The sequence below is a fragment of the Equus quagga genome, chromosome 3 (genome assembly GCF_021613505.1).
Source record: "Equus quagga isolate Etosha38 chromosome 3, UCLA_HA_Equagga_1.0, whole genome shotgun sequence".
Classification (NCBI taxonomy): domain Eukaryota; kingdom Metazoa; phylum Chordata; class Mammalia; order Perissodactyla; family Equidae; genus Equus; species Equus quagga.
In genome coordinates this window covers 38919078-38944746 of record NC_060269.1, presented here as the reverse complement: position 1 = coordinate 38944746, position 25669 = coordinate 38919078, and the positions used below count along the sequence as shown (strand labels likewise).

Here is a 25669-nt window from a genome sequence, read left to right as displayed (position 1 = left end):
TCTTGGGATTTTGCCTCCTTCTCCTCAAGGGCCTCTTAGTGCCCTCCACAAACCGCTTGCTTCCTTAGGGGTTATGGCTCCTAATCTGCGGGGGCTCTCGGGGTCGGAGAAGGTCCAGGATGGGGACGGCCCCCCACAGACTCTCTGCCTACCAGCACTGTCTGCTGCGGCAAATCCTCAGCAATCAGGAAGGATTCAGAGTCATGTTTGTGGAAGGAAGAGATTACAGTACCTGCAGGACGAGGAAGGAAAAAGCCCAGGGTTCTGGCTCTTGCCCTTGAGCTGTAAATTCTCAAGGACTCTCTTATAAATTTCCTGGAATCGCTGTTGGAAATCCACATTCCATTGGAGAGCAGTGTAGGGTTATCAGACGATCATTTCCGAGGCCCTCCCCCCAACCCAGCTCTGACACTTTGAAAAAAACTTCAGAATAAAACTGCAGAGTAAATCTCCATTTTAACAGTGTTGTTTTTCTTATTTGGCACAAAAGAAATTAGATTTCCCCAGCTGGTAAATCCAAAATTTCTCCTCTTTCCTGCTTGTGCAGAAGCGCACACAAACACACACACAGATACACACACAAATGCCCCAATGCCTTGGGACTGTAATTCTCTTCAGTGGACAGCAGTACCAGCCATGTACTTCAGGACCAACCATACAAACAGCAAGTAGAGTTAGATATTGCTTGCCTGGACACTGTTTTACCTTAAAAAGACCATGTTGCCTAAAAGAATTTCTAGAGAGTTGCCTTTTTTCTTTCCTTTTAGAGGGCCAGTTGAGAGTGGATGCCAATATATCTGTGCATCATCCTGGAGAGCCTTTGGGCGTTCGAACTGAAGTGAAGAATCTCAACAGTGCCAGGTTCTTGGCCAAAGCAATAGGTGAATATCAGCTGTTATTCCTGATGTACCTCTTTGTATCAGTTATCTTTTGCTATGTAACAAGCCACCCCAAACCTTAGTGGCTTATATAATAACCATTTCAGTTTTCACAGTTCTTTGGATTGGGTGGTTTTTCTGCTAGTCCTGCCTCAGCTCACTCATGTAGCTGTGGGAAGCTGGCAGCTCAGCTGAAACAGAGGATCTAAGATGACCTCACTCACACGTAGGGGCATTGGTACTGCGGGTCTGCTAGGTGTCTCTGTCTGCCTCGTTTTCTTCATTTGCTTGCCTAGCCTGGGCCTTCTTTCGCAGTGGGGCATTCCAGGAGGATGAAGGCAGAAGCCTCAAGGCATCTTGAGTCCAAAGCTCTAGAACTCACACAGTGTCTCTTCCAGGATAGTCTGTCAAAGCAGATTGAATTCAAAGCAGACTCAAGGGAAGGGGAAATAGACTCCACCTCTTTGCTGGAGGATCTGCAAAATACTGTAGCTCTGTTTTCCACTTACCACATTCTTTCTGATGAGCCTGAACTTTATAATGTCATATTTTCTCATTACAGATTGGCCACAATTTGACCTAATTGGTCAATATGTTTTTCTGCTCTTTACTGTTTTTGCTAATAGATTGTATGCGACTATGTAATCAAGTATTGGTCTTGTTGGAGTACATGCTGTGGGTATTTCAGTGTTAACAAATATATAATAATAATTAAAATAGAACAGTTGAGCGAGATGAACATCTGGGGCAGTCCTCCAGGAATTGCTGACTGTGAATCTGAGGGGAAGACATCTCAGAGAATAAAAATATTCTTTAAAACCAGAGGGCTCTAGAGAGGAAGAGAGGAGGTAGAATTTAAAGTCACCCCTTTGAGGTGCACAGACCACAAGACAACTGAATGTGTTGCTACAGCCAAAATGTTGAGTAGAGTCCCGGATCTTGTCAAGAAAAGTATTAAAAACAATACAGAAAAGATTTTCTAGTCTGGTATAAAACCGTATTATCTGAACCTGAAATGATCTACCAGGCTCAGTGAAGACATTCTGAGTCTACAAATTTTTAGGACAAAGGCATTAAAATGGTCAAAGGGATAATATGTGGGAGGGGAAGGGTTAGGGGATGGTCCCATATGAAGACATGCTTCTGTCTCCAAAAGGAGACGCAGTCCGTGCTTCTGAAGCCATGGAAGGTTGGGTCAGGGAAAACCCTTCCAGTCCAAGTTCGTGAAGGGGAAGCCTGAACGAATGGAAGAAAGTTCCACTTCACTAGTAGATATTCAGTGTTCTGGGACTCAATATTCTAAGAGGTGGTGACGTTAACCTCAAAAAACAGACAAGCAACAAGATTTTAGGTAGATTCATCCATGATGAGTTATGAAGGAGACTCCTGCCTATTTTTGGCTGTCCCTAACCTTCAGTTGTCCTATGAAGTACCCTTTGGAGCAATAGTCTGAGATAGAATTCTACCTGTGGTCTGACTCAGACTGGAAGAACCAAAGCTTTACTATTATGGGCTTAATTCTCCAAGCCTATAATTCCCACCGCCCACCCCCCGTTTCTCTCCCTACACCAGGCCTTTTAGCCATCACCTCATGTCAGTTGAAGAAAGCATTGGAGAGGGGGAGATGAGGAGCAAAAACTAAGATGTTTTGGTGTTGCTGCTTCTTATGAGCTCAGATGAAAGACTTTGGATTTGGGCAAGGGAAGGTGGTACGTGATGGGGGGGGCGGAATTACGAGGGAGGCTAAAGCTGTTTTCATAAAGGAGCTTAGCAGTTGTGGCGATGTTTTGATTACCACAGTCTGCCTTGTTTGAGGGTGAGAGAACATGGCATAGAGCTGTGGCTCCTAATCATTTGGGGTCAGAGATCCCTTTGAAACTACAATGGAAATTCTGGACTCTCTCTCTCCAAAAATGTACATATGCACACACTCACATTTTGTATATAATTTCAGGAGGTCCCAGAACACCCTGAAGCCCATCCATGGATCCCAAGATAAGAACTCTTGATAGGCGGGCAACGGTCCTAGATGTGGGGTCACGAAGCCTCGGTGTGGGTCCCATCCCTTCTTCTGCCAAGTTGTATAATCTGTACTGGGTTGCTTGAGCTGTCTGAACCTGAGTTTTCTCAAAAAGTGAGGGAGCAGAGCTTCCTAAAAGGCCTTTTCTAGCACCATCGTTCTGTGAGTGAGAAGAAAGCAAGCACATAAGGGAAGAATTATTATAAACAGCTCTCTCAATTATTTCTTGACTTAAAGATTGAAAAAGATTTCTAATTATTGCTTGACTAGATGAAAAGAATCAAAATATGGTACTAAATTGCTTTGTTTTTCTTAGACTATGAAATTCAGAGACAAATCAATGAACTTGAGAATGGAGGTGAAATTCTAAATGAAACTCGCTCATTTGATTCCAAGCTGGGGTGAGTTTGCACTGATGGGCATCTTGAATACAGCTGGGTGCTACAGGCCAGCCGTGTACCCTTGAAGAAGGTATTTAGCTTGTCTGCGCTTTGGTTTCCTTATTAGGAAAATTAGGAAAATACTGTACCCCACAGGGATATAATATACCCTCGTAAGAGGGCTGGTAAGAGTTTTAAACTGGACCAGACTCGTACATAAGCGCTTAGTCTTAGCTACTGGCCTTCCCTTGCTTTCAGCTTACCTGCTTTTTGGCAAGAATTTTTACTTCCTCACATTCTATCATACTTAAGCTCTACCAGTTTAAGCTAGAGGTAGAGGAAAGCTTAGAGCTGGTTGTAGATGTGCCTTTTTCTGTTTAGATAACTGTGACTCTGGTTCTCTAACTCTCAATTTTGAGGATTTTATACTTTTAGCAGAAGACTGAAAAAAGCTCAAAAGCATAGAGTTTGAGCTGGTTAAAAGCTGGAAGGGTTGAAGAATTTTCTTTTCTCCCTTTTTCTTTTTTTCATTATCTTTCTAAATATTTCTCCTTTTTTAATGTTGTTTTTTAATATGGTTGTGTAAGTGTCTCCCAAGGAAGGCTGAAGAGCTTGAATTTACCCATGTCCTTTATTGTAGGGAAGCCCGCTCTGTGTAGACACACTAGCCAATGCTGCATGCAATGTTTAATGTTTTCTTATTTATCCATCGTAGGTGCACCATACCGATGAGAGACAAAGAAGGAAAACAAGACTACAGGTGGTTACTCCTCTTGTCAAAATACCATTCTGTATTTGGGGTCAGGGACATATTTCAAATCTACTTACAGATCAACGTAATGATCCTGGGTAGTTTTTAGGAACCACTTTTCGTTGTTGTTGCATGATGGAGAATCTAGACCTCCTATTTTATGTGTGTACTGAGAGATAGAAAGAATATTTTCTTGATTTGGTGGCCTCAGAATGCCTTATTTGATGGGATTCAACTATTGGAAGACATTTGTTCACTCATCACCTCTGTGTCAGACTTGTTATAATTGAGCTAAAAGGATAGCAATTGAGCATGGGGCTTAGGCTGTTCTTATTCTTATATCAGTAACAAATTCGGTAAAATACTGATTGATGTTCCATGAAAAAAGAGATGTGTAAGTTAACAGCATTTCCCTTCAAACGTTAATTGATGCTATTTAATTGATAAATTAAACAAATTGGATTTAATATGAGACCCAGAAATAAAACAAATAGTAAGGATAGGCTTAAGATAAACTGTACCTTTTGTTTTTTCCCCATTGAGTTTAGCCGATTGCAAAGATTGAAGTTTTAAGCAACAGAGTTGTTGTTGAGGTTAGCCCACCTTTCCTTTGTGAAGTGCAGGAAGATGCAAGTGCAACTATTGCTGTCAATGAGGAACAAATGTAGCATCATGATGTGGGAAGAAGCGGCACAGAAACCTTAGCGTGAACTTCAGTTCCAGGCCTCCTCTCCTGCGTCTGTCAAAGTCAAGATTATTTTAGTTGCTGTGAAATTCTAGATTCAATCTGTACTTCCCAAGACTTCTTTGTTCTTCAGTTTTGCCCCTACTCTGTTTTTATGCTTTCTTGCTAAGCATGGAGTTTGGCTTTTAGCTTAGTTGGTGGCGTCAGCTCGACTCCTCAGGTTAATAGATGGTGGGATTCAGGAAGCCTCCCTTTGGTTTCCTCTTGCCTTCGCAAGTCGACTGACGGGTAACACAGATCTTCCGTCAGGTGATGGGTTGCTCTCATTTCTAATCTCTTACCTTGGAGCCACCGTTTGTTCTGCATGACCTGCTTCTCCATTAGCCCTTTGACAAGTGTGGGCAGAGAGAAAATGTTAGTGCTAGAACAGAACAGAGGGAGAGACATCTTTGTTTCATAAAATTGTATGCAGTGGTGTAGCTTCCACATTTTTTAAAATTGACTTTATTTTTTTTAGAGCAGTTTTAGGTTTACAACAAAAGTGAGTGGAAATTACAGAGAGTCCCCATAAACTCCTACCTCCTCCCACCCACCCAGCTCCACAAGTTTCCCCTAATAACGTCTTGCTTTAGTGTGGTACATTTGTTACAATTGATAAACTGATACTGATACCTTATTATTAACTAAAGTCCATAGTTTATCTTAGGGTTCACTGTTTACGTGGTACATTCTGTGGATTTTGACAAATGTCTAATGACACATATCCACCATTACAGTGTCATACTGAATAGTTTCACTGCCCTAAAAGTCCCTTGTGCTCCACTTATTCCTCCCTGCCTCCCTTCTCACTAGCTTCTACATCTTATTTCAGCAAAATCTGTTCGTTTCTTCCACTTATCAAAAAGGAAAGTATTTATTTTTCTTTTGACTTTTGCTTATTACTCAAATACTATTAAAAATAGTGAAAATTTAAAAATGGGGGAAAGTCATCTTTCTCCCTAATAAGTAAGTGGTTCTCATTTGGTCTTCTTTTTTCGAGCTCATCATTACTAATACATGCTTTATCCACAATTACAAATCACAGTGTGGCATCCACCTTGTGTTGTGCCTTTTCCACTCATCACGAGTTCGTAAGCATGGAGAGTGGCAGATGTGGTGGCTTTGACCTGTAATTTACACTCGTGCAGAAACTAGTTCCTGGGAGCCAGGAAGAGTTGATAATACAGGACATTAGAAAATATTTGCAAGTAACATGGCATCTAAACACAGAAACTTTCGTATTACTGATAGATTTTTTTTTTCTTGTTAAACCAAATGCTTCAGAGTCAGGCCCCGGTCTCCTCTCTCTGCCTAGGTTTATGCCCGAACCCAACCTCCCTCCCCTGCTGCTCTACGACACTGAGTCTCTGCCCGCCGGCGCAGACCCGCAGCAAGTGATCGATATTGACCGGATTCGGGAGCAGCTGCCCGAGCTCCCCAGCGTGACCCGGGAAAAGCTTGTCCAACAGTATGGGATGCTGCCGGAACACAGCTTCACCTTACTGGTAAGTATTGATCAGAAGCTAAAATACACCCAGCTCAGCGGCTCGGGTAATGCTGTTCAGTGGGCCCTGAGTGGAGCGGGCAGATTGCTTCGGCTATATGATAGATGGTTCTGAGAAGAGCGAGGCCTGATGATCTTTGCTCATTACCCTTTATAGTAAATGCTCCTCATAAAACCAGAAGATGAAGCAGAATCTCGTGTCAGTCATTTTTTCTGTGTAGAAACGAACAGCTGCTCACAGGAGCCGTGGAGGCTTCCTCAAGACAGTCCAAATGTTATGGATGAGTGTGTGCTCATATGTCTGTGGGACAGAAGAAAAATCGATGTATAGGCTTTCTAGATATCTGGCAGTATTGAACCGTGACAAGGTCTGACAGGAAGTTAGGTTCTCAAAAGCTAGACAGTTGTTTTACCAATTGCAGAAGAAAAGATTTATTCCACACGAAATGCTGAAAACTCTGACTAAAAGTATCGGTCCTTTGAGGCTTGAGGATGCATCTAAGGGGGCCGTTAGAGACTCTGACGCCACTGAGATCTGCTTAGGGATTTTCCAGCCTTTTCAAAACTGCTTGGGGCTTTGCAGCTTTCTCTGTCATGGCAACATTAAAGCGAGACGGCCTCAGCGAGTGTAGCATTTTGTCACAGTTGTCTTCTACTTGTCTGTTAGGCAGGAGTGGAAAGTTCTGCTGTCACATCTTTCAGAGACCAGGCATATGCCATGCTCATCTTTTGGAGCAGCGGAATCTATGGAAACTCTGGACTTTTGCATTTTAAATGACCAATAATAAATATATAGGGGTGTCAGGATATACATATTTATGTGTATATTTATATTCTTCAATAATGGCAACTCAGCCATTTCTGGTACAAGGTAGGCAACCAAATGTTTGTTGAATGATTTTTCTCTTTATCATCTATAAATCAGCTAATTTGAGAAGTATCCAGAGTGTCTCACATGAAAACTCCTCTTTTACTACCAATAACGATTAGGCATGACCAGGTATTTTCCCATACTTTAGTCAGAAGAGATCACTATCTCCTGTGGGTGCTGTTGTCTCTTATTTAGGCCTCTGTGGTGAGTATATCGCTGTATTTTACTTACTCATTGGTGTATCTTGTCCAGCGCCTGGAAGGAAGGACTGTTTCATCCTCTCTCTCTCTGTTACTCAGCACAGCTTCGCACATCAACAGTGCTTAATGCCGAATCTCTGTAGGAAGCAGTTAGTCAGCATCTCGTACAGAACACCTTTTAACCTGAAGCCTCTTACAACTCATGTATTTTTCCTAGATTGATTTAACCGAACTGAGTTTTAGTCTTTTACAGCTTTCCCACCATCTTGATCACTTGAATTTCCAGCCCACTTGAAATCAATTCCAGACTAAATACTAAATGCTAAATTCCAGTCCTGCATTTTATAACATATTTGCCAAATTATATAGGGGACACGAGGACAGGGACGGAGGCTACCCAGCCTCAAAGACGTCAGTTCCCTCTCTCCATTTGGCCTTCTACCAGGTGGACAAAGGCGACCCTTGGAGGTCGTGAATGATGAGCTCCCGTTTCTTGGCCATTTCTTTGCTCAAGACTGTGATTTGCAAGAAGAATCCAGTAAATATGTTAAGAATTCTTTTTATATATCAGGTTTCTTCATAAGAGAAGTGAAAGACCTTTCAGAATCTCCTCCCAAGAATATGGCTCTTTCTGTCCAAGGCACTGTCTGAAAACATACGCTCCTCTCAGAGAGCATCTCTGTAGGATTGTCACACTTGGCCTCTGACGAGCATGTGATGGGGGACCGTCTGCCTCCCTTTGCTGAGAGGAAGCTCTCTGAGGGTAGAGACATTTTTATATTCGTGTTTGTGTCCCAGGCTCCATGCATGCGTCCTTCCACTGCCAGAACCCAGGAGGCCTTGAATAAACGTCTGCTGAGACGTGGCAGAGGAGTGAGTTTGTGTTTTCAAGTTTAAGGCCCTCTTTAGGGAAACCTGCCTTTGATATATTCAGTTCAGCACTTTTATCAGCATCTCATATGTAGCAAGTACTGAGATAGGGACAAAGATTTAAAAAAAATTTTTTTTTAAAGGAGAGGTTTTCTTTGGTTTCCAGGAGTTTATATATACACACATATGACACTACAGCTAACCCAGCACCCGAGGCAGATTGCATTAGACAGATGTATGATGTAGGAGGGGAGCCTAGAGGAGGTGATGATTAACTTGATTGGGACAAAAGGAGAAAACTTCAAGGAGATGATTTTTGAGCCAGTTTTGAAGGGACTTATTTTTTGGTATCTTAAAAATATGCTTATTTTTTTGGCTTGCAGATAATGTAGTATTTTTTTTTAAGGGCTAGTACTTGAAATTTCCAAGATAAGTGAGAAGAGAACTTGATAAGAGTGGAAAAAAGAACGATTCAAATTGTTTTTCTGAAATTAGGCATCCTGAGCTGTCTCTATGACTTTGTAATCATTGGAAGCTGAGATACTCATAACATACTCGAAAATGATATGTTCGTATTTTTCCCTGCCTTCATCAGAAACACAACAGATTGCTGAGAAGGGCAGATGCACAAATCTAATGAACCATCTTCCAATTTAAAGAGTGCCCAGGAGTATTCATTAAATAAATAGCAGCAGTGGAGGTGTGCTTTGCAGAGCTTCAGCTCCCTGCTCCCTGCCTTTGGATTGCTTATTAAATTAAGCATTAAGCACCTACCCGCCCCCACACACATGCCTTACCCACAAATAATAAAAAACTTCAGATTTTAACTCCAGTCTTTAATTTGTCTTGTCATTTTATTGTGTGGTAAGCACTGAATTATCTATTGTTAATTTATCCTTGATATTTACGGAACTCTAATATTATATTCTAACTCTATAATATTCTATCTTAGCATCTGGCACATAGTAGGCACAGTGAATATTTGTTCAGTGAATGGATGGACGCATGAGTGAGCTCGTAGGATACTATTCCAGTACTCGTGAGAGTCCTGGGGGAAGGAATTTTCTTGATGAAAGCATCCTGTTTCCAAAGGTCAGATACATAGCACTCCTGACAACCCAGCAAATCATAGACTGATCCCCGTGTCATTGATCTCTGGGCGAGAAGACCTGGATGGCCGCTGCAACCACGCCATATACCATGACCAGATGCGAGTCACTTGGTGTCTCTGACTCCTGTTTACCGAACTGGTTTCATTAGGACATTAAATCAAATCTGTATTCTGATTTTCTCTTTTAAACCATTCTGATAATACCCTCTCAGCAGAAAACCTGTATTACTATTTTTTCCTCTGGCCACATAAAAAGTATCTTGCCCCACGTGGAACTTCAACCTGTTTAGCTAACCTTGCTTCCCTATCTTATGTCAAATTGCCTTGATTTCTGACCTCAGTTGTAAGGATTAAGGAATAGAAATATGGAAGCTGAGATGCAGGTATTAGGAGTCTGAAAAATTAGAGATTCTGATAGCATAGTGGGTCCGTCTCTGAGTCAGTATATCCTAGAGTAATTATTAGAATGATCAAGTTTGTATCATGTGCATATTTCCTAGCAAATAATCCCAGGGTGATGTCTGTGGGGCATCTCTTCCTAAACTCTGCCTTCCCTGACTCAGGGAATGCAAGTGAATTGTAGTCTCTTTCCTGAGCAGCTCATGACAGACGCTGCTCACTAACAGCATGCTCTGCGGGTTGGAATTCGGGGGACCCTTTTTAATCTGTCGTCACAGGAGCCCTCTGAGGTAGGTATTGTTGCTCTCCCCATCTTGCAGGTGAGCAAACAACCTCTGTGGTTGAGTCTAAGACTTTAATTAACTGCGCTGAGCCTGTGGGTGAGCCAGGTTTAAACCAGGCCGACGTCAGGGCCCGTGCTCTTCATTTCTAATCTCTGCTGCCCGCCTGCATGGATCGTGTGCCGCAGTGCCAAATAGGAGCAACGTTTCAAGTTCGTTACGGCTTTGGGTCACTTAATAGAGAGAATGTGATTTGTAATTTTGTTAATATTAGTGCTTTGTATAGTCCCACTAATGCTTCATGAAGCACAGTCCTCTGTCTAGTTCGTTTAAGACTTTGACCATCCCTCTTGGTTTTTAAGATGCCAGACTGCTCTTTAAATAAACACCAAGTGCTGTCTACTAAATTTGGTGAAAATCAGTCAACTTCAATGAAAAGCAGAAATTATGTTCATTTTCCAAGTAGGAGATTTAAGTCAGAGAAATGTAAGCTCCCCTCTGTAGCTTTATTTATTTTGTTTCTTAAACTTTCTGCCTTAGGTAGTTGGCTCCTTGTGACTGAATCATTGAGAAGAGTCTCTTCATAGGGCAGGGGGTGTGGGTTCGTGGGTTTTGTGGGATGATTTTGCCTGGTGCCTCCTGTCAGGCACTCGGCACATGGTAGGCACTAGGTAAGGAACACATGTGAGTTCACAGGGTGACTCTGAATAGACAGAAAGATTTCAATTGCATCTGTCCTGGGAGATTTCAGTGGAGGAATGGTATAGCATTCCCCAATTTAGTATTTCTTTAGGGCCTGCCATACTCTCCACAAGGCCCTGTGCTGGTGTCAAATGGGAGAGCGTTATCTTTTCCACATTGCTTTTAACTCTCATGAGTAGCCCTATGGGCTGATGGGTTAAAACACTGAGTAAGAGACACACTCTTGATTCCAGATCTCACCTCTGACTCTTAGGAACTGGGAGCGCTCTGCAAAGGTTACTGGCACTGTTACCCTCCCCAGATGAAAGAGGAGGGTAATGACCCATTTACCCCAAAGATGATAGACACAGCAGGATCTTCACTGAATCTAGAAAAATCTCAATACAGGCAAGCAGACTCCCAAGATTATGCTGCCAGGGAGAACAGTGGCACCAAAGAGCTGTTGACACATCAAGAGCCACAGCAGGCAGAATTTTAAGAAAAATCCAGCACGGCCACGCTGAGACTGTAGGAAAACATGATTGTGACCCTCCATATCAATGACCTTTGCTGCCGTATGTGTCTGTCTGTCTGTCTTTGTATGCAGCCTCAAGCTGTGTGGTCTTATTTGAACAACTTCATTTTCCCAAGCTGGTTATTTCCCATTTAAAGTCATAATCCTTTGTTTCCGACATCGTGGAACAGGTTAAGGTGTCTCCAAGGGACAGAGAAGCAGAAAAGATCATGGCTGTGGTTGGTTGTTAAGTGGATTGTTTTCCGAGAATTTTGCTTTTTGTCTCTAGTAAGCTTGAAATGACTTGGTTTTCTTTCTGGATGAATTGCTTATAAAATCATTTCCCATCATAAATATCTATCTATCCCATAGGTAGTACTACTTTAAAGCTAATAGTTTTAAAAAGCATCTGAAACCATATTGACTGGGTTTAGACTGCCCACATTACTGGGGAGCAGACTACTCATCTTCTGACTACTGCTGGAGGAAAATTCGTTTGGTCAACATTGTCACTCACCATAGTTCAGCTCCATGCAATTTTCGAAATTGATTTTACTTTTCATTTTACAAAATTGCACCCAGTGCTTGCCAGCTTAAGGGTGCTTTCACGGTTAGTCTATGCACTGGAAAAAGAACCAATATTTTGTTCTGGTAAAGTTGAATAAAAAGATGCATCTTCTGACTTTACTCCTTCAAAACCAACAGTTCATTTATTTCAGATGCAAGTGATGAGGGGCCTTCAGAGATGAAGATCCTCTGGGCTCAGAGCCGTCTTACCCTCAGGGACCAGCCCTTTGGGGCAAACGTGCAGGGAGGAGTGAAGTCCTGCGTGGCCAGCCTGGGGGACTCGCAGGGGCTCTGTCCCTAATGCATCCTGAAGCCTGATTTCCTGTTTGTGGATGATTTCCTTTTTGGGACAGTTAACAGAGAGCTGCTGTTGAGTAACACAGGTTCCCTCCGTGTGGGACCGTTTGACGACAGTGGCTTCGGGCACATGGAGATGCGATTAGAATCAGAATTGATTTCTTGACAGCGAACTTGTTATGTCCCATTCTTGCAGATAGAGTCTTCTAATTATGCCTGTCTGCTGTCAACTTTCATTACCTGAATTATTTGGATTTTGATTATCCAAGGGAAAGTATTATTCCCAAGTTGGTTTCCCTCAACATCTCTCCTGGAGTTAATGCGTCTCAGAGAATGTAAACTCATTTTCACATTCGTCTAAGCCAGCTATAGGTGGGAACCCTCCCTGAACGGAACTGGTACCCTGAGTTGAACTCAGAGGCTTATACTTCCTGGCTTGGCTGGGAGCAGAGCACAAGTGAAATTGTTGGGACCAGAGTTTTGCTCAGATTTTAGGGGCTCTCAAGCACTGCTGGGAACATGACCCAGAGGTGGAAATTGTGGGCACCAAATAGGACTATAGACCTCTCTAGTTGTGTATTCCTTGAGACAGACTGGAGAGCATACCCTTGGTGTTTCTGAGTCAGTTTCAGGGCTTCTACGGAGCACCACAGTCTTGAAAGTTGCAATGATTGTTCAGGATTCTGGCTTCCTCTGGACGTACTCAAGTGAAGAGTGATGTTTCCTATGCCAGCCTCACACCATCAATTAACTACCTGGTGTTTTTCCCCCTGAAGATTTCTCTGGATGAGTCATTTTTTTTGCTCGCTCGATGAAAGATTTCCACAACCAATTCTTGTTTCCATGAAAAGCAGAGGGAGGACTCATTCGACTCATTCATATCCTAGATCCAACTCACCACCCTATTGAATGTTCCAGTCCTTAATCTAACCACAACTTCTGCCTTCTGCCTTAGAACCACCACTCTCTCAGGGCCTCCTTACCTAATTTCCATCCCAACACTAGCATTTGGTGTTATTTTCAGGGCTGCTTTTCACAAAGTTATTGGGTCTGTGTTCTGTTTTTCTTACCATGTAAGAATGACCAAATTCACAGGAATAACAAGAGAACATCAGAGTCCCGATCGATATGCAGATACTGGGCCTTCTTACAGGGTCTGTAGCAATGTTCAGTGGCTGCTCACCCTGGCACCCCTACCACGGGATGGATGCAATTCCAGCTGGTACCTCCTCAAAATGACTCATCATGCTCATGCCACATGAGAGCCTTACCCGGTTGAAGCCACTGTCATTCAGTCCTCAGATGCAGAGTCCCCTTTTCTGTCAGCTATTCCCACCACTGGCATGACCTGCCCAGTTAGGTATAAAGTTACCCATGGCAGACGAGTTAGAATGCAATAAAATACCTATGCTTAGTTCCAAAACTATGTGAGTGATAATGGGATTTACTGTGTAATGTCAGAAAGTACTTCAGGATTGGGCAGTGTCTTGGTTTGGGTGTACTCACTGTAATTTCTCTGAGGAGAGGGTGTGGAGGGGATGCAGAAGAGAGGCCCAGGGGGCCTCTGGCTGCCCTCCCATCCCCAGGAAGCCCAGGGCAGGGGATGTGCCACTGTTTTCCTCCCTGATCTGGGAACAGATGTGTGTCATGTCACAGTGGAGAGTGCCACATGGTTTAGGTGTACATTGGCAAAGGCAGAAAGTGAACTTGGCTATTTTCTCCTTCTAATTTCTACGCTAATTGCTGAGGGCCTTTGCAACATTTTTAATATGTTAAGAACCTTTGAACAGCTGGCAGTTCTCAAATAAAATAATGAAAGTGGTGCAAAAGTGCTTTTTTCGTGAGCTAGTTGCTTGATATTGTGCCTGGCCCTAGTAAGTGCTCAGATTCAGCCCCCAGGAAGGCGGGGATGTGACATTCATTCATCAGAGGCAGCATAACATGGAGGTTAAGAGAACAGCCTGCAGAGTTCAGATCCCGGCTCTGCTGCTTTCTTACTGTGTGACCTCAAGCACTTAGTGCTCAGTGTCCTCAGCTGTAAAAGTTCTAGTAGTACCTAGCTCATAAGGTCGTTATTAGAATTAAATCAGTTAATATAGAGAACCTACTTAGAACAGTGACTGGCACTTAATTATTGTTGCTGTTAAAACTGTTATCATTAATATCATTTTCAGCAGCAGCCATGTGCGGCTCCCCGCAGGGCTGGCTGCTGATCTCCGTGTCTAGCTGGTGTCCAGGAAATACTCTTGAACTCGAGAGCGAGCCCAGGATTGCTAAGCTAGGGTCCCTGTAGCTGCCAGGTCACTCCCTGCCACATAACCAGCTGTTCTTCAACTTGTACTTTGTGGGCTTTTTCTTCTCTAAGTCTGCCACTGGGCAGCTGTCTCTATCAGGTGTCGTTCTACTTCTAAATATAGCCCAGCCACATTTCTGCCCTATCATCAGCTTCACAGGGTGTGTGACTCAGACAGAACAAGAATGGCAGTTGAGAAATCAGCCTTCATCCTAGTCCAATGGATAGTCTTCTGACATTTTATCCTATCTGAAGGTAGAACTCAAAAGACAACTTTGTGGCACATTGCTTCCAGGGCCCGACGCGGGGTAAATTGGGGTTCCTTCCCAGAGCAGGTGCTGAAGGCGAGGTGATCCCTCTGCCTTGCCTCACACTGGCGTTGACCAACTGACAGATCCATTAGCAAAGGAGGGTTCCTGTTAGTGTCCAAGAGGCTGAGCTGGCATCGGCTGTGGGTCTAATTGAATGCTTGGGGAAATTTGATTAAAATGTGAAAAAGATGCTTCCTGGTCATAGAGCTGTAACACTGTCTGGTATTAGACAAGAGACAGGACCAGTTGTCCCTGCTGCTTTAGCCGTCTCTGAAGGAACATTTAGAGTCACACTTGGCTAGGAGACTTGACGCATGGTGTGGCTGAAGTTTCAGCTCCCTCTCATGTAGGGTAGATCAGTGCTGAGTCGAGTGCTTGCTCGTTGCCTTTGAGAAGGACATTAAGGGTGACCTAATGCAGTGGCCTTTCTGCGTTGCTGTTAATAGGTTTTTATGTAAGGGAATTGCTGGCCCACAGTTTTCCTGGGAAAATCAGATGGCTGCACTGCCACGTTCACCAGAGACTTCTGAGATTGGTGCCAAGCTTATTAGCATTTGCCAATCTCATAGAAAAACTAAGACCTTATCTAGAATGCTATGTGTTTTTTTCTGAAAAGCGGGCTTCTGATCTGAAGAGCCAGAGCAGGCAGCCCATGTGTGACTCTTTATTGATCCATCATTCAGCCTCTGTCAGCCCCGCTGCCTGAAGCTCACCCCATCCCAGCAGCAGGTTTTCATGTCTGCTTCAGACTGTGTGCTGAAAGCCTGTATATCCCCTAGTGAAGCACAGTTCCAGCTCGGAGAGGCTTCATCACAGCACTGACACGAAAAGACAAACAGAAATCTGACTTGCCATGTTATCCATCCAATAAAAAAACCACCCAGGGGTAGAGGAATAGATATTCATCACGTCCCAGCAACTCAGCCAAGCCTGGGAGTTCAAGTGCAGTATTTCTAGGAGAATTTAGAAAAACCTTTCCTTGGCAAAGCATAGAGTTCTCCTCCTGACAGCTCTTTTCACCAGCAGGCCAGCCTGTCTGGGTTAGAACAAAGGGAATTCTGCCCATCTGATTTGGGCCGGATAGCGGTTTTCTACTTCCCCAGTGGTTTGTGTACCATCCTGGGAGTTTGAATACTTCTCCTTAAGTTAAGCAGAGCTCCCTCTTCATGCTGCATGGATTTGCCTTTATCTGTAGTCAGGCTTTGGCTGCTGAGGTGACCTTTGCCCTGGTTTAGCATGAGCAGAATAATAGCATTGGCTTGAAAAGAGATTCGGGAGGTGATTATGGGATTATTCAGTAGGCTTGTCACCAGAGAATTTATGTTACAAAGAGCATATAGATTTTTTTTTATTATGGAGTTTCTACTGTAGCAGCTGTGTGCCTGTGTGTATATTACAGCATCTACAATTGCTAAACTTTCAGAGCACTTTTGTTAGTATGTCTTGCTTCCTCCCAGTATCTTATTTTTCCAGAAAGTTCTTGTAGTTAATGAAGGTTCCCTGAAAGGGGTAAGGTTGTGGGCCTTACCTGCAGTATAAAGTTAAAAAGGAATATTTCAAGGAAAGCATGGTTTGGTTTGATTTGAGCAGGTAGGGGAAATCTACTATTTAAAATATGCAGTGGTTCCTCTGCATTTGGAAACTTCAGCTGCCCCTATGTGAGTGGAACATGTGTTTATATTTCTTACTGAAAAACGATGGATGAACTTAGCCAAATTTCTTGGTTTTGCCAAATCGATCTGAGCTGGCAGTGAGTCATAGTGCATAACTTGATGAGTGCCTTGAGGTTACTCTTCTCCATAGTTGTGGCAATTCTAATATTTAAAGGTGAACGTGGTATGATAAAGAATGAGCATTAACATGTGATTTTAAAAAGATACCCATGGAGATAGGAGATGTCGATTCCATCCATTGATGCTTACTTACCAAGCAGTGTCATGGCCCAGCACCGACTTAGCTCTAGTTATAGAGTGAACAGGGCAGCATGGCTCCTGCTTCACAAGGCTGACGGTCCAGAGGGAGAGAAACAATGCAGTTGTCTTCAAACAAGTCTCCTTGATGAGCCAACCCGGCTAATTGTGTTCCTGGAGCAAGACGAGAGGCCGGTCAGCTGTGCCAGGCTCGGCTCAAAAGGTTATGTGGTCTAAGTGGGTCACATGCGCGTGTGTCCTTCCTCATTTTGAAAACCATTTTTCTCACCTCTTGGGATGATATGAAGATGAACACAGTTACAATCCACTTTTGACGTTCTGAGGTAGAATGTTCTGTTTGTTCCTTCTTGATTTGCTTCTTTTCTCACCTTCTTATTCTAGCAAGCACTAGGACTTCCAGCAGAGGATAGGAAGAGACAGGACAGTCAATTCAGACCAACATCATGGGCCTGAGGATACGGGATGCAGCTCAGGATGAAGGTTGTAGGGTACACAAAGCTGACACTGAGAGGGCAGGCGAGTTTGGGGGATGGTGAATTTCATCATCCTCTGGTCCACAAGTCAGGGCTCTCTGAAGTATGTTCATTCCTTTGAGAAAATGCTATATGAATGCACAGTGACAGTAGTAGAAGAAGTAGAATATTTGCTATTTACCGAAAGTGATCAGAATTTCCTGGTGATGTCTCCATGTTTAGGAAAGTGCGAGTAGATGTGTCAGAGGAGGCAAAGGTGACAGTTTCACATTTGCCTTCAGAGTGCTGATCTTTCGTTTTCTGGAGGCTTTATATAATTTTTTTTTCTTTACAGAATGAAGTTGGCCTACTGGAGTTCTTCCAAAATGTGATGAAAGAAACTAGGGCAGAGCCAAAAAAAGTGACTAGTTGGGTCCTCAACACTCTTCTGGGTTTTTTAAAGCAACAGAACCTTGCTGTCAGTGAGAGGTGAGTGGATCTGGGGATTTCTTTCTTCCTTTATGATGAACTCTGTGCCCAGAAGCAGCTGAAATAGGGCAGGGCCAGTGTTTTGCTCTCCTCGTTCCCCCTCAGGATCTCCTGACAAGACATGAACCTCCCCCATGAGTTCCAAATTCTAAAGCTGGCCTCTGTCACATCTGAAAGGTCATTTATGTGTTCAGATCTCTGACTCTCCGTGCTGTCCTTGGTACTGTGCTTGGGCTGGGGGCCTGAAGATGAATAAGACAAGGGGTTTACAAGCTGCGGGGAATACAGACCTGTGAGAAAACAGTCAGTCCCCTCCGTATGACCCTGTTGTACTTCAGGCATGCGTGCGGTACTGTGAATGCACAAAAAGAAGCCCTGAGCTGAGGCCGAGGAAACCAACTGAGGTTTCCCTCAGAATGAAGGAACTAGATTCCCTCAGAAACCAAGCCCTGAAGAACTGGTGGCAGTTGTCAGGTGGTGGGAGGGGCAGGGGCATTCCAGAGAAAGGAAGCAATCCTGCAACACTCAGGGACAGGCAGGCTCAGGAGGCCCAGAAACTCCAGGGTGCTCAGGCAGGCAGGCAGGCAGGCAAGGTAGGGGGAAAGCTCCCGAGACAGGCACAGGTCACCTGGAGGACTTGGTATGCCTTTGTCAACAGCTCTCGGGAGCCACAGATGACAAGTTCACTCCAGTTTCACTTTGGGGGAGTGGGACGGAAGAACAGACTAGAGGCAGGTAGCCCAACTGGGAACGTCCTACAGGAGTGCCAGTGAGAAACGCTGGGCCTGAGCCGAGGTGGCCATAGCAGGGCTGAAGTGAGGCGGACCGAGGTGAGAGCAGTTCTCTCACACAAGCACAACTTCCAGATTTCCTGCTTGGGCAGTGGAGTAAAATGGAGGGCAGTGCTTTTCAGTGTAGTGGGAGGTAAAGGAAGAAGAACAAATCGAGAGGGCTGGGGTAGGGGAGGAAGCCATGTTCCTTTCCGGACGTGCTGAGTTTGAGCTGCTTGTAGAACAGACATCCCCCTCACAGGGGTGACCGTTACGCAGTCAGATATGCAGATCTACAGCTGACGAGAGGTGTCTGGGAGGTGTGAATCTGAGCGCTCTCATCTGTCCGTTATTCAGCACAGATTTATTTAGACTCTGCTCTGTGCTAAGCCTGGGAAAGACCAGTCAACATGACAGACACAGTCCCTGCTCTCAGAGCTGACAGTCTAGAAGCCGGTGATTCCAAAGCAGTGGGTTAGGTGCTCTGAGAAGGGGAAGGTAACAGCTAAGCTAAGACCTGAGTGAAGGATGAGTAGGGTGAGTCAAAGTCCGAGGGATAAAAGTGTTCCAGGCCTAGGGAACAGCACGTGTAAGAATCTGGAGGTGAGCCTGGGGGTGCCACTTTTGGGAATGCAAGCATACAGCCCAGTGTAAATGTGCATGGACTTAGCAACGTAGAGATGGGACTTGAAGTTGTCAGAGCAGATGAGAACTGTCAGCGAGGAGCCAGCGTGATAAGAGGGCTGAGGAAGGAGCCTGAGACGCTCTCGACTTTAAGTGAGAAGCACAGACAGAGAAGGGAGAGGAAAACCAGGAGAATTGGTGACACAGAAGCCGAAGAAAAGGAAAGTTTCAGGAAGGAGAGAATGAGCAGCAGGTTTAAGTGTGGGGAGTGGAGGAGACAGAGTTCATTAGGGACACATAGGCAGGTGACAGGGCCCTGGCAAGGTCTCAGTCTCAGCGGTGTGTCATTGTCTCAGCACCATCCCACGGCCATGGAGAAGTGGGGTGGAGAAGACAGGCACATTCGATATATGATTCCAAAAAGTTGTTAGTTCAAAGAAGTTAACTCTATACAATGCCAGCTTCGTGTTCAGCCTCTTGCTCGCAGTGTGTAAATGCATGTATTAACGTGGCCGTGTGGGCTCAGTTCCCTTCCTTCCTTGTCTGCTTATCAGCAGTGACCTTGGATGGGTTCCCCTCTCTGACTCTCAGATTCTTCACAGTTAAATGCAAGTGACGGTACCTGCCTCCAAGGGTTTTTGAGAGGGAAATGTGCAGTGCCTGGCCCATAGCGGGCCCTCAGCATTGGCTTCCTTCTCTTTGCCATGTTGGTATATTAAGTACCAAAACAATGGCCACTCTTAGTTTCCTGAACTCCTGTGGCATCTGTTGCCTCTTGGTCTTTCATTCCTGTCCTCTCAGGTTTGACCTCTCTATTCAGAAACTCCATTCTTCACACTGAAAATACTGTGGCCATTCAGTGAAGGCTGGAGCCACCTGGAAGAGTTTATGGAGGAGATACAGCTGTCCCAAAGCCTTAAAGGATGGATAGGATTTGGTGAGGGAGAGGGCTGGACGATGCCTGTGGGGAGCCAAGACGTGGGAATGACTAAGAGTCGGCAGGTTTTTGGACTAGGGAGGAGCACAAGCCAGTATGAGCAAAGGGAGGAAAACAGCAGAAGAGTACAGTTGACTGTATAATGGGAGCAGAGCTAGAATCTGGAGGGTGTGGAAAGTCACAGAGGGATTCAGCTGTGAATCTGGTAAATAGGTGCGAGGACCACTCTGTGCAGTGTGCACGGAGAGATGAACAGGACCCCATCCCAGCCCTCAGGAAGCTCTCAGTCTCCTGGGGAGGACTAGACTTGTGCATCGATATTTTAGTTCAAGGCAGAATGGGTGCTTCCTATTTGAGAACCATACACAGAGCAGAGAGGAGGGAGATAACGTTAGCCAGAAGAAGCCAGGGAGGCTCCCAGAAGATGCGGTTTGAGCTTTTGGAGGAAATATAAATCTTAGCTTTAAATTTATGGTTTTCCATATTGTTGGCTGTAATTCCTAGGGTCACTGAATTTTAGTCTTGGCAGAGACCTTAGATATCTTCTGGTTCAGCTCTTTCATTTAGCAGAGAGGAAATTGACGCCCTAGGAGGTAAGGTGACGTGCCTCAGGTTGTACACCTGCTAAGACTGGAAGCCACGTCCCCTGACTTTCAGATCAGTTTCTGTATATGTTGAGCTGTGAAATTAGGGCTTTGCTAACCATCATTTTGGTAGCTTCTAGAGGAACTGAGGTTGATAAATTCGCCTATTGAGTGAACTTGGACCCCAAGTACTTACCCAAACAATTCAAAAGCACTAGAGTTTTAAGGTTACTCAGTTCTAAGTAAAAGTATACCTGGTTGTCCAAAATCAGGAAAAGAGGAAGCTAAGCAACAGTTCTGTTTTACAATTTATGTAGAGCAAGAACGGAGGAGCCAAAACCACGCTGTAGTAGCTTTCTTCCTCCATAGTTCAAAGAACTTTTAGCTGGACTGGATATAGCAGCCTCACCTTGGAACAAGCATTAATTAATGAGCAACCTCAGCCGCTAGGGCGAACGTTTCCGAAGCTTAGAGCAGCAGTGGCTGCAAAGCTAGCAATAGTCTCATGATGACACCAGGCAAGGAACCCTCTAGAGATCAAGTTGGCAGGAACTAATTTTGCAAATTAGCATTCATCTTTAAAGACCTCTCAGAAGACTGGGGTTTAAAGGGCCCAACCAGAAAAGCTCTTGTTGAATTTGGCTTTGTAATGATTTTGAGTATATTGCTTTGAAAGTTGTTTTTTGTTAGTAACTCATTCTACATTACAATTCATAACAGGTTTGATTTAGGTAAGAAAGTGGGAGTTACAGATTCCCTGACCAAGCATTTCTTGGTGAAAGCAGGCAGATGCAGGTGTCCAGTTGTCCAATCCAGCTGAGGAGCCCGAACTTCCAGGTCAGCTCTGGCAGCAATTCCTGAGGCCCTCGGAAACCAGGGAAGGCCTTTGAGGCGAGAAGGGCCTATGCTGACAGGAAGATTAATCCAGTAGTGTGGTATGTGGGATGGCGTCCAAGAATGGGGCTGCAGGAGTTGGGAGCCTGTTAGAGATCACCGTGTCCACAGTCACACCATGTCAGACATGGAGGTATTGGGACTGCAGAGGAAGGGCTGGCTATCCTTAATGTTTTGAAGGATCCCTAGGATTTGGTAATATGGACTAGATTTATGCAGAGTAAGCAATGAATAAAGCAAAGACAGCATGCCAGTTGGCACCCAGGTGACTAGAAGCCTGATGGTGTCATCTGCTGAGACAGAATCTGTGGGGTAGAAGGGCAGAGGAGCTGGTCTGTGGAGAAGATAGGTTTGGTTTAAAACAAGGGTTGGCAAACTATGGCATGTGGGCCTGCGGCCTGTTTTTATACAGCCTGTGAGCTAAGACCAGTTGTTACCTCTTAAATAAGCCACAACAAAGAAGAATATGTGACAGAGGCCACGTGTGGCCCACAGAGCCTTCAATATTTACTATCTGGCGCCTTCTGGAAGTTTGCTGGCTCCTGGTTTATTGCATGTTGTTTGGGTGAGATGAGACCTCTCGAGAGGTAGTTGAATTTAGTGGGAGAGAGAACTGGACCCTGAAGAGGCAGTGACAGTCTTGGGGACAAATGTGCTTTCCTCCTTTCGCAGACTGAGGGAAAGGCAGAGAATCACGGAAAAGAGCACCAAGGCTGCTCGAAGTTACAGGCAGGAAGTAGAAGAAGGACAGTCAGGGAGAAGGAAGAGAATCTGGAGGCCCAAGGAGAAGGGGTCTTCACCAGGGAGTTTAAACGTAGCCCGGCAGTCAGGAGGCAGCAAGATCGGGGAAAGCTGTTATGTTTGGCAACAAGTGAGAGAGGTGATCTTTTTAAGAGAACAGCTCTGTAGAGGAATAGCCTTAGAATCCAAATGACGTGCCCTTAAGGGGGTAGATAGTAGCCACTAATGCTAGGTCTTTATTGGTAGAACTGAGGTGAGAAACCAGACAGAAGCAAGTGTCTACATGATCAGTTGAAGGCATTTTTAAGACACAAGATCTGAGCATTTGTGAAGGTGTGAGATTAAGGCCACAGGAGATTGGAAAGAAACGTCTGAGTAAAATTCATAGGAGTGGAAAGAGATGGGATTAAGAGCCTGGGTTGAAAGGTTTGTTTTATGGAAGAGGAGGAGGGGCTCATAGGAAATTCTGAATCTCGCATCAGCTGATGTTCTTATGAAGGGGAGGTGAGGGTTTGTGCCAAGAAGGGGAGTGGGAAGGAGACTGTCCTGAACAGTTGCTTGGGTGGGGGCACCAGGTAGGGGGCGCTAGGAAATTAGTGAAATGAACAAAAGGATTATTGACCAGCAGGAGCCACCTGGATGTCCAAGTCACAGTGTCTTCCTCTGGGAGCTTCCTGTGTCCCATTTTAACAGAAGCAGAGAAGGTAGACTCTGGGCCTAAGGTGAGCTTGGGAATTGAGATGAGCAGCACATTCCACAAGTATGGGGCAGGGTTGGGGGGAGTGGGGTTGGGTTGGTGGTGGTAGAAATGTTAGGATGTCTGCTTCTGGAATATAAGCTGGGGATGGAGTTGTGACCCTAAAAGAGCTCTAGGGGACTGGACGAAGTTGGGAGATTTGAAAGATCCCATTTCTCCTCCTCTGTAGATACACTGGCCTTGGAGGGATTGGAGACCAGCACACAAAGCTTAAGCCACTGATGTCAGGTTCTTCATTAGTGGAGACGTATTCACTATCCGGAAACCAGTATCACGTGACAGCAGCAAATTAGTAACTTGTGCTTCTGTCGCCTGTATATTGTCGCCAGATCTGATGGTTTATTTATTTAACTGATGAGTGGAGTCTTTCAGGCTCAGCGGAACAAGTACATATCTTTGTCATCATCTCGCTGGAGGTCAGCCCTGGCATATCTGGAATTTGTATATGCAGTATACCAGCTTTTCCCGTTGGGGGATCAATCCCTTGACATAGATATTATTGACCGAGTGTCAAGCATTATGAGTACAAAAAGGTGACTGAGAAACCCCAAGTGCTGTTAAGTCAGTGGAGATATTTCATAGTGTAAATTTATGACCTAACTAATGAATTAAGGCCATTAGATGGAAAGTGAAATATTTTCAGTTGCCTTGTGTCCTTGTGTTCTGTTTCTGTCCTTCTCCGTCCCCACAGCCCTTATATCATTGACTCAGGCGGGAGGAGGGGCCCTCTCATTCGCATGCTCAACCTCAGTGCTTCTTACGGGTTCCACACACAGTCTACACTCTAATTAATCGATTGTACTTTCTAGGATTGTGGAACATCCAAGAAACCCAAATTTAAAATTAAAAAAAAAAGAACTGATTCCTTGTTGCTTGTCAGTAAGGGTAGGAGGTTGGAAAAAGGTTTTCAGTGTGTTTCCTACCCTCTAACTCGTCCTCCAGTTGAGATTTAATCACGGTGGTTCCCACATCTTCTGAATACCAACGTAATAACACCAGACCCTCTCCAAACCTAATTTCGACCTGGAGTTACCTTTATCCAGACTTTGGGATAAACAGACACTGTAAGGATGATGGGCAGCCTTTGTGTCAGCTGTTTTAATGAACAGCCCGCAGGAGGTTTCACTGTACTGGAATCAGACCACAGCAAGTCATACCTGGTTAACTTGTGCTCAGTTGCTTTGGAATTCATGGGAATTGGCATGGAGGCTAAGTGGCAGTCTCCTTTTTATTATCTAAGAGCTTACAAAGAAATTAATAGCAAATGATAGCAATCAAGACTTAAACAGAAGGTGTTTTCACGTGGCATCACGCATTCCGGCTTTCATTTATACAGAGTCACTGATGTGCTGTTTATAAGTCCTCCCTATCTATTGAAAACAAGTCCCCTAACGACCTCAGATAGACAGCGTTTCGTTAGTCTGGTTGCTGTATATGTTTAGAAATAGCAAAACCATATATTTTAAAAGAAACAGTGTGTAATTCAGTCTTGTCTTTCACTAATCTAGGCGCTCACCCCCCAACCCCCACCCTTGAATGTGAATTCATGACACCTTACGTGTTTGGTTGTCCCTTGGCCTTTTGTTTCGTGGGACCTTGGCAAATATGCCACGTCCTAGAAGTATAACTATAATGAATTCTGGGCCCTTCTGTGTCCAGAAAGCCATTGTGAGCCTGCAGGAGAGACCGGTCTGTGGAGATGTCCATGAGGATGGATAAAGACATGGTTGGTCATTGTGTTCTTTTAAAAAAAAATGCTCTTATAATTAAAAGGAATTTATATTTGCACAAAAACTCTCAGAAAAGTGGCTTTGTTAGCTGTTTTCTTTGAAGTAATCTTTAGGCTGATCTTTCAGTTGAAAATATTTAATTACCGGGTTTTTTTCCTTTTCCTCCTCATGGTTCATGAATTTTGCAGCCACCTCCTTTTTTTGACTAATTAAACTGAGCAGTTGTCTGTTGCTACAACTTCTGCCAAACAGCTGTTATTGTTGGGTGGTAAAATAAAGAACACTAGTCACAAAAATTTGTTGTATGCTAAGATACAAGATAAGTAAATAAAATAGAGCCCAGTTGGCTCATTATTTTATTCCTGGTTGTGGGTTTAATTATTTAACCCTACAAAATGAAGTGCTTTGATTCTGAATAACCATAAATGGATATGCTGACAGTGTGAAACGTACATTTCTTTTCTCTCCTTGTGGGGGTTGCTAGTCCTGTCACCCCTTCTGCACTGGCGGAGCTGCTCAACCTGCTGGACAGGAAAGCAATTTCTTCATCAGCAGCTAAACAGGTATGTCCACACTTCCTAAAGCTTCTCGCTGCTCTGCTATCTCGATGAATGTTTTATGTGAAATTCAAATGCCAGCATTAAGTGAATTTCATAATTGAAGTATTCAATGCTTGTGGGTGCTATTTTAATACTGAAAGGTAGAAACATTTTATTTAGCAAAGGAAATAAAGCCAGTATGTGCAATGCAGGTAGTTTGCTTCTCATCTACTAGTGTTTGTCTTCGCCTGCAATGTTTCCCAAACATTTGCTTCTGTAAAGGGCTGGGGTCCAGCAGCTTGTGGGGGCTTCAGACTACGTGCACCTCCCCTGTGCCCTGCAAGGGCCACAGTAGGCTGGGCCCTGCTCCCTGGCCCTCTGGTGCTCCCTCACGTCCTCTGCAGCCTCCCAGCCGGTACCAGGGGCTCGTCTGTCTTCCTCTCGTGGTAGCCCCCTGAAATTCAGTCTCCCAGTGGGGAGGGTGAGGTCAGACAGACTGCTTCCTCACACTTAGTAGACAAAATTTTACACACATGCCCAGTGTGTGAAACTCATCATCAGAGGTGGCC

At 44.4% G+C, this 25669-nt stretch overlaps 1 protein-coding gene across 3 annotated transcripts in view; it reads left to right on the top strand.

Moving 5' to 3' along the window:
• GATB (glutamyl-tRNA amidotransferase subunit B) overlaps positions 1 to 25669 on the top strand; it is a 74248-nt gene that overhangs the window by 40300 nt on the left and 8279 nt on the right. For 2 of the 3 annotated variants that reach the window (XM_046656308.1, XM_046656306.1), the window contains 6 exons: positions 768 to 881; positions 3215 to 3299; positions 3994 to 4038; positions 6069 to 6258; positions 17391 to 17524; positions 25046 to 25124. In XM_046656308.1, coding sequence (XP_046512264.1) covers positions 768 to 881; positions 3215 to 3299; positions 3994 to 4038; positions 6069 to 6258; positions 17391 to 17524; positions 25046 to 25124 — 647 coding nt within the window. The remainder of the gene's footprint in view (positions 1 to 767; positions 882 to 3214; positions 3300 to 3993; positions 4039 to 6068; positions 6259 to 17390; positions 17525 to 25045; positions 25125 to 25669) is intronic. The other variant, XM_046656307.1, reaches the window with a different exon arrangement.